General features: G+C 45.0%; 1 protein-coding gene across 3 annotated transcripts in view; it reads right to left on the minus strand.

Annotated features, from left to right (window-relative positions):
• Nucleotides 1–13,452, minus strand: part of LOC125897758 (Down syndrome cell adhesion molecule-like protein 1 homolog) — a 73,875-nt gene that overhangs the window by 19,033 nt on the left and 41,390 nt on the right. For 2 of the 3 annotated variants that reach the window (XM_049591107.1, XM_049591106.1), the window contains exons 4-17: nt 10,308–10,454; nt 9,945–10,223; nt 8,283–8,558; nt 7,639–7,935; nt 5,333–5,605; nt 4,178–4,462; nt 3,872–3,991; nt 3,603–3,779; nt 2,834–3,033; nt 2,338–2,434; nt 2,052–2,180; nt 1,807–1,974; nt 1,604–1,674; nt 1,014–1,254 (exon numbers count right to left, since the gene is read on the minus strand). In XM_049591107.1, coding sequence (XP_049447064.1) covers nt 1,014–1,254; nt 1,604–1,674; nt 1,807–1,974; nt 2,052–2,180; nt 2,338–2,434; nt 2,834–3,033; nt 3,603–3,779; nt 3,872–3,991; nt 4,178–4,462; nt 5,333–5,605; nt 7,639–7,935; nt 8,283–8,558; nt 9,945–10,223; nt 10,308–10,454 — 2,760 coding nt within the window. Of the gene's footprint in view, nt 1–1,013; nt 1,255–1,603; nt 1,675–1,806; nt 1,975–2,051; nt 2,181–2,337; nt 2,435–2,833; nt 3,034–3,602; nt 3,780–3,871; nt 3,992–4,177; nt 4,463–5,332; nt 5,606–7,638; nt 7,936–8,282; nt 8,559–9,944; nt 10,224–10,307; nt 10,455–13,452 lie in introns of those variants that run through there. The other variant, XM_049591108.1, reaches the window with a different exon arrangement.

Raw genomic sequence — 13,452 nt, forward strand, 5'->3', positions numbered from 1 at the left:
GGTTCAAATACACAGGTTTGAGGCTGTTTTAACAACTTGTCAAAATTCTTAAGTTACTGCTGTTGTTAAGAAGACCTGGCTGAAGCACAGAAAATTAACAACTACTCAACACCAACAACCCACAGGCAATCTCTGCTCAAACAAATCAGTCAGATTAGCTCTCAATAGCTCCTTGTTCAGTGCTAGCTTTTAGAGCACAGAGAGGAGAAGGAGAGGAGGTGCAGAGGGGGGTCGGTGGAGAGGAGGAAGAGCACTGAGACAGAGCAACGTGAACAGTTAAACAGCTCCACCTTAAGGGGTTAAAATGCAGAATAGGAGGGCGGGGTGAGCTGAAATGTGGAGGATAAAATCTGAAGGAAGACACTGTTCGTCTTTAAGGTCACTGCTGTTGTAGAAGCAGCCTCAGATTACCTGTCTGGACAATTACCGTCACTTCAACTGTTACCATGATCAGGGTGTCTATCATTACTGTCCGCATGAACAGTGACATAAAAATATGAGAAACTAAAGGATGTAAAATAGACAGAGGAAAGATGAGGAGGAAGAGAGGGGAACCAGTGGGAGGAAGAGGAGGATAAAGAGAAGGAGAGGCAGAGTGGGCAGACATTTAGAGAGTAATGGGGTTCCTTGTTCCTCTCTCGCTCTCTACCAGCCTAATGAGGGTGCTAATTAAAGCCGAAAGAAGAATGGGGGATGTGCTGCGAATTCAGTCCAACCATTTTTGTGAGTGTGTGTGCATGTGTGTCCATATATGTATGTTAACTGTATTAATGTATATGTCCTCCATCCTGTTGCTGCATTTAACTCTATTTTCTATTCTTTTTGACAAATCAAAGAGAAATGCATGATGGATCTTTTGATTTCTGTCTCTCTCCACTCTCCCTCATGCCGTCCCACGCTCTCTCCTACGCACAGCTTAACAGCCCACTCTCTCAGCTGTGTCTACACTCCTTTTCCTTCATCTTGTCATCTATGGTACATTTTCTTCCACCCTTCTCTCCTGGCTCTCTTACCATCTTCCAACGTGGTAGCGTTGATCTCAGTACTGGATGGGCCCGTCCCTGCTCTGTTGAAGGCCTGGACCACGACCCCGTACTGGGCAAACTTCTTTAGGTTGTCCAAGGTGTACACTTCACTGTCCCCTGTGGCTTTCATTTCCACTATGCTGTACTGGCCGTTGCTGCCCGGACCGTTCTCTCTGTAACCGATCTGGTAGCCTCGGATGACACCATTCTGCAGCTCCTTCTTAGGAGCCTGAAAGGAATGTTGTGATAGCAGTTACTAGTGAAGTGCATTTCAAACCTAAACCATTGGTGAGTTATTTTTGTTTTGTTAACTATAACGTTAGCTAACTCAGTGGTCTTAGCTGAGCTAGCAGCTACACATTGCAGTTGCCAACTAATTCCGTTATATTTGGAAGAAGGCGGACAACTCTACAGCTGATATCTTCACCACTCAGAACCTCACACCAAAACCATCAAGACTGATAAACCGCAGCACAGGTAAGGTTAACATGTATTTTTGATTTTGGGGTGAACTGTCTCTTCAAATAGACTCTTGTGCAGACAGAGACACAGGATGTGTTCACATGGTAGTGATTTACCCTCCATGTAACCCGTATGCTCTGAGACGTCATCGGTTGGAGGATTACATCCATCGGCGGCCCATCCGGCGCTGTTGATGGAAGATGTCAAATAAAGTGTTACTGTCAATATTCTTAGCCCTCTTCCATACAGAGAAAAAGTGAGTCACACATAGAGACAAACAGACAAGTGTGATTTTTAAGACGAGAAAACAACCACTTACGTGCTTCCTCAGTGCTGATTGTGAGCTCTTTACTTGGAAGGCTGCGGCCTATCTTGTTGTAGGAGTACATGCGGATGCTGTAAACGCATGCCGGGTGCAGCTCTACAATGTTGGCCTGGTTGTTGGTGGGTGAGATGTTTCTGGTTGTGTACATGTGATCCCAGGAGTCTGTGGAATACAAAAAGATTTGAGATGTTTGCATCTTAAAAAAATCTGACATGCATATTTAAATGAAGGATATCTACCTGACTTGTTCTTGTACTCGATGTCATAGCTGGTGATGATGCTGTTTCCATCGAACCTTTGGATCCAGCGCAGGTTCATGCTCCGGTCCTTCACCTCCCTCACTTCCAGCTCAGGAGGATCAGGTGGTTCTGTGTGCATGAGAGAAAAAAGACCAGAAATGAGAGCTTTTCAACTGCAGTGTTTCTCTTGGACTGTTTGCATATCCACATGTACTGTGTTATGAGGCCTAGGGTTTCCATAAATTAAAGAAGACAGTGAGACGTACAGAGTATGGGGGGGAGATACCTTGCACAGTGAGTTGAATGAGCCCTCGACCCTCTCCATAGGAGTTGATTGCGTGGCAGGAGAAGAAGACAGAATCTCCTCGCTCGGCTGGGTTCAGCTGTGAGCATCAACACAAACAGAAAAGGTTACAGTGTGCCGTGTCGAGCTTCTCTAACTCTCTGCAATCATGCAAAATTATACAGAAGAAAAAGCTGAAGAGAGTTTACTTGACATGTTTTACTTGGTACATCTAATATAGATGCTAAAGATGCCTCAGTGTGTCAGTATCAGACGCCAGCAGCCACTAAGTGTTGGTATTTGACAAGTTGGGAGTGAGAATGGATTTGCTTATAAGGCAAAAGGATTCGTGGAAGTATTTAAGTCTTTTTTACCAAATAACTAATTTTAATTCATCTTTAGTTTCTGTATATTCTCTTCACAGCATCAAACATTCCCTCTCAGATTTTTTTGATGAGGGCGTTGTGCTGAGTTCGGGGTCTGCCGAGCTGTATCTGACCTTAAGCGTAGAGATGACTTCGTCCCCCTTCTTGTTGATGGTGATCGAGTAACGGGGGTTTCTTTCAGCGTCGATGACGGTGTCTCCTCTCTCCCAGCGAATGATGATGGGCTGCTCACCCCGCGCTGTGCAGTTCAGCTCCTTGGTCTGGCCCTTCCTCGCCATGGTGGTGTTGGGGTGGCTGGTGATCATGGCGGGAACTGAGCAGAATCGCAGACATATGTCAGTGTGACGAATGGTATTATATGGAGTAATGAGACAAGGGAACAGGGATGTGGTATTGGAAACCGAGGATATATTACAGATGTATAGACATCTCTATTTCTGCACTTCGTTCTCCATTTTCATTTCACGCTTCAAGCCTCGCTGGCCCTCTTACTCTACCTCCTCCCCGTCTGCCTTCTTCTTCTACTCCTGAATCTTTTCCACCTCCTTTCCTGAGACATAGATTATTGATTGAAGGGGTTCCTGCGGTTTTGTTTTCATCACTAATTCATCAACCCTTTTCCCCACCAAACATTCAGAAGCACACAAACCAGCAGCCGGAACACATCAATCAATAGCAAAGATACCCTCAGTTAGTGATGTGCAGGATGGAGACAAGGTTTTGTTAGGTTGAGTACAGGCCGCAGTAGCCTGGGGCAAAAGTGCATCTTAGAAGAGCTCATTCACCTCCAAATTCTTAACAGGCTTGTCTCTGTCTACAGTATATGTTCAATCCAGGAGATGTGGTTATGAAAGCGTTTGAGCCAAAGAGATTGACACTTACTCTTGACAGTGAGGATCATGCTCTTACTGATGTCTGAGCCCACTCCGTTAGAGGCCTGACAGAGGTAGTACCCGCGGTCGTCCTCAAGCACATGTCGGATGAGCAGAGAGCCGTTTGACATGATCTGGATACGGCCAGTCAAAGGGACCGGATGGTACTGCTGAGGGTTTCCTACACCTGCACCACACAAAGTAAAGGTAAGTTAGTGCTGAATTTTCCTTGCTCCAGTGATTTTGTTTTCACAGTGTTGAGGGGAGGGATGGTGTTACCCTTGGCATGTTTCCACATGACTTTCGGAGGTGGATAACCCTCCACAGAGCAGTTGAGAACTCCAGCTTTGCCATAGATGCAATCTTGATTGTTGGGCTGCACCACGAAACGCGGTGGCACTGTGAAACACAGAGATGTGATAAACCCAAATGGAGGACTAAAAGAAGATCGTAGAGTAAAAGGTAGAAAATGGGAGTGTTCCTAAAATAACATGTACAATTCTAAGCTCCCTCTGCACAGTAGATATCACTTCTGATGTGACCTAATTCATCATCATGCCATCCTCCCTTTGCTCAGACCCTCACCAGTGACAATCAACTGTCTTTCCCAGCTGACGGTGGCGGCGGCGTTGCTGGCGATGCAGGTGTAGTTTCCGTTGTGCTTCAGTGTCACCTTGGATATTTGCAGGGAGCTCATGAACTCTTTGGTCTCTATTGCGACGCCAGAGGCGGAACCTGGCACGATGAGCTGGCCGTCTTTGTGCCAGGTGATGCGTATGGGCATGTCCCCAGATGACACCACGCAGGCAATGTACATGAGCTTCCCCACTGAGGTAGAGGGAATATCGAAGGGCTGGATGAGCGGCGGCACTGGGGAGAGAGGTAGAGTGCAAAGAGTCAGCGGGACGAAGGTAGCGATAGACGTGGAAGAGTGGCAGTGTGGCCATCTGGAGCAATGCTGAGAGAGAGAGAGAAGGTCATTGGCCAGTGGGGCCCTCGTCTCGCCCCCCCCCCCCCCTTCCCCCTTCAGCCCCCATCTCCTGCAGCCCATAATAGCTGCTCTGGTTAGAGTCCAATTGGCAGGAGGAAGTCATTCCGTTGCCATAGTAATGGAGGTTGGGGTGGGGGTACTACAGCTGAGACATCTGGGGGATTTAATCTAGGCTTCATTATTATTCATCTAATTAAATCAGAGACACACTCACACGCAGGCACATGCACACACCCTTAAACACCTCTGCAGCTGCCCTGCTACCATCACTACCCCACTCACAGACTAAACAAAATACAGGCGCACACTGGGACATAAATCTATCCTAAAACACCATCTACCTCCATCAAGCATTACTGTAAAGCTGCACTGCACAACTTCAAACACTGGTGTCTCAAATTGGCAGTGGTTACTCTGATATCCAGAAATCTCTGTAAACTGCGGACGTTTTTGGGGTTTTTTCTACCAACCAGACCGGTCTGTTGGTGCTTTTGGAGGAGAAAGGCAAATAACTAATGTTATCTTTTTCAGCTTTCTTTGGACACATTGCCTCTGCGACATTTTGTGTTTTGGATACAGTGATGTGGGTAAAAAAAATGCCCACAACAAGCAGGAATACTTCTTTGGGAAAACAGGGTGAAGTAGTCACTGGAGGGTCACTCTGTCTGGATTGAATAGATATATTTGACCTAGTAACATTGCCTCGTGCGGTTTTATCCCTTTGTATCTATTCTTCTCTTCACGCTAACCTTTTACAGTGACATGGACGGTCTGGTTGATTGACACCTGGGGCTGGATCAGAACGCTACACAAGTAGGTGCCCTCATCCGCGCCCTTCTGCACGTCCGTCAGCCTCAGGGTGCCGTTCTCAAACACCACTTGACGATGATTATCAGGCAGCTGCATGCCGTCCTTCAGCCACTTGATGGAGTAATACGGGTAGCCAATCACGCGGCACGTTATGTAGGTGTTCCTGCCCGCCACTGCGGTGATGTCCCGCATGGGTCTGATTCGGGGTGGACCTGGAGACACAGGGAAGAGAGGGAGGGGATGGAGGGAGGAGATAGAGAGAGACACAGAGAGGTCGGAGAGAGGGGCAGATGAGGTGAGGGGCGTCATGGCAGAGTAAGGGAGCAGCCACAGAGACGAGAGGAGGTGAAGAGATAAAGGTTGAGGGATAGAGTGATTGGGGCAAGTTGACAGGTGGAGAGGGAGGTTAGTTAAGCTCCCTTTACTAAAATCTGATTGAGGATATTTGTTGATTTTAATCTAATCAAATATTCTGTGTATCTAAGTGACTGTGTGTACTTTGCTAAATTACCCTCAAATAGATAGATAGATAGATAGATAGATAGATAGATAGATAGATAAGGTTACATATTTGGGCAAAGTTTGGTTACAGTAAGACCCATATCTGACTTTTTATATTTTATTTTACAATATGAATACTGAATTTGCCAAGTAAATGTATAATTTCCACCAAAATATTTTGTAAAGACTTGTTACTTCGTTCACACTAGCCATGTTTCCATCAGCCTGTTTAGATGCGCATGTAGAAGTATCGCATCGGAAAATTATGATGGAAACGCCAAAATTCGAATAAAAATACCCTGATTCGCACAAACTAAAATACGCTCGCTTTAGCCGGGTTTTGGTTGATTCGAAAAATGTTGATTTGCAAAATGGGGGATGGAAACAGTTATGTTTGAATTAAGTCTGACGTAGCGCACCTCTCTCCATGGTGATATCCACACTCCGGGTCGGGAAGGCGGTAAGAGTTCGTAGTTTTCACCAAAGTCCGTACATTCAATGGAAACATTAAATGTACATTTCTTTTAATGCACATTTCTCAATGATTCAAATCACTTTTGGATGGAAACATAGCTACTGAGAAGTACGGAAAAATGCAGTGCACTATCAGTACCCGGATAGTGCACTCAAAACGGTCAAAAAGTTGAGTGTGGAACTATCGACACTTCTCACCCTCAATGGTCGCCATCTTAGCTACGTAGTGGAAGGGGAGGGACCACTTTTCAAACTGGAAATGGTGGCCGAGGACTGTGCAACCGTGAACATCGCTACATTGTACAAATACACGTGTTTTTTGCACTAAGCACCACTATGCTGTTGTCGGGTATAAGCCAGCAGTATGTTTGTTGGGTTAAATTAGCAGTCTGTAATGATTAGGTACCGTGAACGATAACGCGAATGCTAATGCTAGTTTGCTAACTAGCTAATTTGCGGTCGTCATTTCCAGTGAGTGCACAACGGCCGTGTTTGTTTTGAGACAACACTACCCTGTCGAAATCTGCGCACTACGCCAATGAGTACATTGTGCACATAGTATACTACATGGAAGTGTGCTAACGGAAGTGTGACACACCACTAGTCTTTTTAGTTAGCTGGTGAGATAGCCATGGTTAGCCTTAGCTAAAGCTTAAACTAAATTTATTTACTTTACTTACTTTTTCCCCAGCTGTCATTCAAAAATATACACTTTGATGAACCATTATCTTGGTAGTTTGTTATTCACATAACTAAAATGAGACAATTGCAAATCAAAATGGAGAAAGAGAACCAAGGTAAACTTTTGCTAAAGGCACGTTAGCTTACTAAGTTCAGTAGCAGTAACCATCATCTCAACTTTTCGCTCTAGTGGAATTTATGCTATTTGGTGAGGTAAATCAAATATTTTAATGTTTTAAATTGTTTATTAATTTACGTTACTGTTTAAGATTTTGGACTATGGACTTTAAATAATCTAAATAAAGTTTTTTTGAGTTCAGTATCTGCGTTTTTTCGGTAGGTTCAATGGCAGTAGTTTCTATCTGTAATGCACTTTGCCTGCCTGAGAAATGAACCTAAAGTTACTACACCCTGTCTTTGTAGTACCAAATAGATAGATAGATAGATAGATAGATAGACAGATAGATAGATAGATAGATAGTAGGCCTAACTGTGTGAAATGCAAAGTGATCTATGCCTCTCACTAGCCCTCGTGTGTTTGTGTAAAGTCAGGTGTAGAGTGCATTTATATTGAAAAGCAGACAGGCACCTCTTACGTTTATGCGCGCTTGGTACTCGGCGCTACCGGCCGAGTTGCGTGCGACGCAACGATACACTCCCCCATCTCGAATGAGCGGGCTGCTGACGTTGACGTGTGACACGGTCAGGCCGTCCGACAGGGTGTACTGGCTGGTCTTGTAGGTGGAGTCTCGCACCACGGGCTCGTCGTCCAGCGTCCAGGTGATGGAGGGGGGCGGGGCTCCTTTGGCAGCACACATGAGGGAGAAAGGCTCGCCGGGGTTCACCACCCGCTCGCTGAAGGAAGACACAATACGAGGAGTTCCATCTGAGAGAAGACAGAGAGAGAAGGATGACAAATAGAGAAGGACATAAAGAGCGAATGGTGAGAAAAGCAAGATTTAGATGTGTTTGTGCTGCCATCTTTGCTGCATATTTAATACCAAACAGCTCTGTGGTGTCATATTTATGTGTCTATAAATGACATTTGCAATCTCAAACAATTTATGCACCAGTAATTCATATAAAGAATAAAAGTCAACAGCAAAAGTAGAAGCTCTAAATTCAGTCAGCCTTTTTGTCATGTGTCATTTTGCTGCAATAAAGTGCCTGCTGCATCCCCATTTACACAGAATGTGCACTCGTTTAGTTCCCCGACAGTCTCTGTTCACATACCCTCGAGCAGAATAATGGAAAAGTCCTGAGCAGTGTGGCCCTTTCGGGAGGCGAAGCACTGGTAAGCCCCAGAGTGAAACTTCTGTGCTGCAGTGATCTGCAAGGTGTCGTTGTGTTGTCCCTGGATGGAGATGTGCTGGTCGGGGACAATGGGCTCCGTGTTGCTGTACCAGTTGATGGTGTATTCTGGGGAGCCCTCCACAGTGCAGGTGAAGAACAGGGTGCTGCTGATGCCAGTTTTCAGATTCTTAGGGGACAAGGTCACACGAAGTGGATCTGGGAAAAGGACATGTTTGTTAGAATACAGACATGTGAAAAAATATACTTTTTCTATCTTTTGGTTTGTGCATATTCTATTTTTATGGTTATTTATAAAACTGCTGTGTAAGTGAAATTATTATTATAAGTATGCATTGCTTTGCTGCCTTTCATTTGCCATTATATTTCATTTCTGCAAATATATCCACCTAAATTTTGAAATTTTAAGATGTAAGGCTTATAGAACTTTGTGGTCTACTGTGCAGTGAATCATAATTATAGAGATTATCAGTTGTTATTTGTTAATTTATTGGTGTTTAATAACACAGGTATTAATGCTTCACTGACCGGTGATCCAGTTTTATCCATTAGATAAAAATACATTTTGTGCTGCCAGATTTCTGAGTGAACATTTACATCATACTCTGCTAACTTAACTTCCTGTCTTTACACATTACATTAGGTTATTATTCATTTGCAAAACATTAATGAACTATTAATTGATTTATATACGAATTAAAAACCTTTTATGAGTATGTCATATTATCTAGTGATACCAATTAGTCTAAAATCATTCAGCTAGATTCAAAGTGTGACACACACATACAGTAGGCGTTTACATTCACAGAGACGGAGAGAGAGAGAGGGAGCGAGAGAGCACAATCAGCGGCGGTGACTCAATCAGTTCGACGCACTCATTAAAAAAGCAGCTGGAGATATCTCTTCACATCTCTGTCCACTTGTGTGTGTGCGAGAGAGGGAGTGTGTGTATGTCCATGTGTGTGTGTGTGCAAATGTCAGTGAGCAATAAGGCAGCTGGTGGTGTGTGCTGGGGGGCATCGCTGTGCCTCCCAACCCCCCCCTCACCCTGTCAGAGTCACAGAGTGTGCTGCCATGATGTGCCCACTGGCAAAGCCTACCGCCTCTCTATTCTCTCCCTCTGTCTCGCCCTCTCCAGCTCTTTGTTTCTTTGTATACTTCACACAATGTACATTTATCTCCGCCTCTCTTATTATCTTGTTATTACATTGTAGATAATGTCATTCTAGCACTGTCTGGATGTCTGATCGTCCCCTCTGCGACCCCTCGTATTTATCTCCGTCTTCCTCGCCCTCCTCCCTGACGGTGAATGGTGCTGGCAGCTGTGTTACGGATTCAGTCTCAGTGAATTACTGCCCTGTCTCTCTTTTTGAGACCTGATATGACGGGGCTTCATACAGCTCACACACATGTTTGTTACAGACACACTGTAGGTGCGACTTATATGTGTGCCTCAAACCAAAAGGAGAGGAGTTTGTGAATGTGTCCATCTGCCAGGCTGATTCACCGAGAAGACAGCGTGGGAGTCTGTCAGGGTGTTTGCGATAGAGTTGTGTGCGTGTGTGTGTAGTTGTGCTCACACACCTATAACGTGAAGCTGTCCAGACACCTCCTTTGAGCCAAAACTGTTGGTGACCTCGCATGCGTAGCTGCCGCTGTCCTCCTGCCTCAGGTCACTGATGGTCAGCCCTGTCAAACGCCGTGTCCAGCGGGCATCTGAGGGCAATGGGCGACCATCTTTCAGCCAACGCACAGTGGGGCTGGGGTACCCTCCCGCTATGCAGGGGAGCTCGATGCTCTGGCCTGCCTGCACCTCCCCTGCTTGGAAACTGTCCAGGATGGTGGGTGAGGACTCGTTGGGGTCTAGGGGGCAGAGATAGAGTCATTATTTTGTCAAGACAATGAATCAGACCAACATGAGTGAAGTGACAACACCAAGCTGCTCACCCATTACAGAGAGCCGCGCTCCATTGCTTTGGCGCGTCTCGCCGCTGTACTTATGTTTGGTGATGCACCGGTACGTGGAGAGGGCGTCCTCCTTCTGAACATCAGAGATGTAAAGAGCCCCGAAGGAGGTCAGCGAGAACCTGTTACCTGCGGAAGACACATCATTCAAGACTTACATTCATTTCCCCAAAAGAAAAACTGCTGACAGACACAAACACGCTGTAAAAAACATCTGCATTAAGATGATCGCTCTGGTACAAATGCATTGTGCTCACTGCAAAACCATATTGCGCTAAGAACAAACAGCTGCCTGAACAGTTGGCACTACCTGCCTGATAATGTTGCTTCCCAAAAACCTGGCACTCTTTCAAGGCCTGGAGGACACACAGCGGTCACTTACACAAACCATAGACAGAGCAGAGACAGTTTTACTGCCCCTCTACACACGATGTAAAACTGTTATGCAGCATCGCCAAACTATCTAAATGTTCTTCCTTTCAAGTGCGCTCACAAAAGTAGAAGGCCAAAGATCAAATGTGATGAAGCACAGTCGCTAGAAGAAAATGTTCAACATTCATATATAAGGGAATGTATAAGCTTACTTTTGTCACCTAGAGGTGGAGGGATGGTGGATGGCCCGTCAACTAGGGAGACACCTGCAGACCATTACATACCACTATATACCAACAAACAACAGAACTGGTTGTGATTTAGCCATTTGGTCATTGTTGTGTTCCCAGTGGCTTTGTAGGCACCAAAAGTGTTTGTTTAAGCAACCCATCGCTGTTTTCCAGCGGCGTTTAAGCACAAAAAGTGGTTGTTTTTTACTGAAACTCGTCGTTTTTTTCTACCAGGACAGTGGCCTGAAAAGCGGTTGTACTTTACCAAGACACTACTACTTTTCCTGCTAGAATAATGGCCCAAAAGTGGTCAATTTTACCAAGACATCGATGTTTTTCCTGCTGGCAATGTGGCTAGAAAAGCGGTTGTTTTTCACCAAGACATCACCGCTTTTCCTGCTGGGATAGTGGTTGAAAAGTGGTTGTTTTTTACCGAAATTCATCGTTTTTTTCTACCAGGGCAGTGGCCTGAAAAGCGGTTGTACTTTACCAAGACACTGCTACTTTTTCTGCTAGGATAATGGCCCCAAAGTGGTCAATTTTACCAAGACATCGATGTTTTTCCTGCTTGAAAAAATGCTGAGAAAGTGGCACGCTTTTACCAAGACATTGCTGCTTTTGCTGCTGGCAATGTGGCTGGAAAAGTGGTTGTTTTTCACCAAGACATCACTGCTTTTCCTGCGGGTCCACGTCATTGGTTCGACATCCCATTAGTCTGACTGTCCGTGGTGCTGAACGGCTCGCGGCGGGCGTATGGTGCGCCGCGACCGGCTTGAGGCGGAGCAGGCTCACGGCTTATGTGTTTGCCACTTTCTTTTTCATTTTAACCCACACCATGATCTTTTCCTGACCCTAACCAAGTGGTTTTTGTGCCTAAACCTAAACCACTGTGTATCTGCTATATAATAATATGCAAATGTAACATATCCATGGTTTGCAGAAACGTACAATGCTAAAAATTTCTTGGCTATTAGGTTGTGTGATGAGAACTGCCTGTTCTCTTTCATAGCATTTGACTTGTGTCTCACATTTTATGCTACTCAGAGATCTGTGGTTATGTAAATAATCCCAAGTTTGCATGCTGTGCCCACTGATTGGAGGAGGAGAGGGAAACCAGAGGCACATTAATGAAGCCATACTATTGCATGGGACCTTTAAACACAATAGCAACTGTCATCACTTGTGTCTTTTAGTATCAGACCAGCAGCTGGATTGGCCACGTTCAGGTGCACCTGTGTGTTTATCAGCATCAATATTTTATCTACAAGCTCTGTGTTTGTCGGTGTGTTGCGGTGGGGCTGAGCAAGAACACTGAAGGTAGCAGTTATGGACTGTGCATGTGTTTGCATGGAATATACTGCATGACCCGAGAGGGAGGCACAGGCTGCAATTTCACAGCAGCCTTTGTTTGCCCCCCAGAATGAAGCCTTACTGGATAATGAGCACTTTAAGACTGCTACTCCCACAACACCGACGACTCGCCTGTCACAACACTCTGACATAGGCAGGGGGAGAGAGAGAGAGAGAGAGAGAGAGAGTCAGCTGGATCTGTCAAAGCCACACTTTCTGTCTTCAGCAGGAATTCATCCCTCTGAAACAACACTGATTAAACAGTACACATCGTATTATTCCCCTTATTATCTTCCCATCTTAAGTGAGTGGCTTGTACATAGAATCAGTCTATCAGTCTATCTTTAGTCGACTCTCTCCATCTCTTTGTGTGAACCCTCTCATCGTCTCACTCTCTCTCTCTCTCAGTCTCTAAGCAGAGTGGCAGACAGAGTAAAATATTAATTACTAAATCACTGTGCTTCCTCAGCTTTTATTCATGCTGACTTGACTAGATAACAAGAAACTGAGCCAATGTGCATTTCACACATACACACACACACACACACACACACACACACACACATATACAGCTGCAGCAAAACATGCAGACATGCACGCAGGCGCTCCGAGCAGAAAATGACCGCAGTTGTTAGTGTTGCGTAATTTGTTGTTTTTTTCACTTGTGTCACATTCACACTACTCTGTAATGCTACAGCCTCTCTGTAGGAGAATGACAACTTTGTTTGGCAGGTGAAAATTCTTACACAAACCTGCAGTTTTTCCTCCACTTTAAAGGGACAGCACACCCGGAAATCTAAATTTCATATTTTTCCTCTTACCTGTAGGACTATTTATCAATCTAGATTGTTTTGGTGAGAGTGTTGGAGATATAAGTCATACAGATGTCTGCCTTCTCTCCAATATTATGGAACTAGATGGCATCCGGCTTGTGGTGCTCAAAGTGCCAGAAAACACATTTGTAAAATTTAGTGTCTCTTTCCAGAAATCATGACCCGGTTACTCAATAAAATCCAGACCTTGTTGTGAGCAGCTTCATGTGGGAACTGTTTTCTTTCTACCAATCTAAATCTGCCAACCGTATCACTGTGCATAAGGAAGCATGCCTCTGCTGCCAGCTCACCTAGCACCACTGAGCTAACTTTACAGCTCTGTTCAGCCAAGGACGCCATTAG

The sequence above is a fragment of the Epinephelus fuscoguttatus genome, linkage group LG12 (assembly GCF_011397635.1).
Source record: "Epinephelus fuscoguttatus linkage group LG12, E.fuscoguttatus.final_Chr_v1".
Taxonomy (NCBI): Eukaryota; Metazoa; Chordata; class Actinopteri; order Perciformes; family Serranidae; genus Epinephelus; species Epinephelus fuscoguttatus.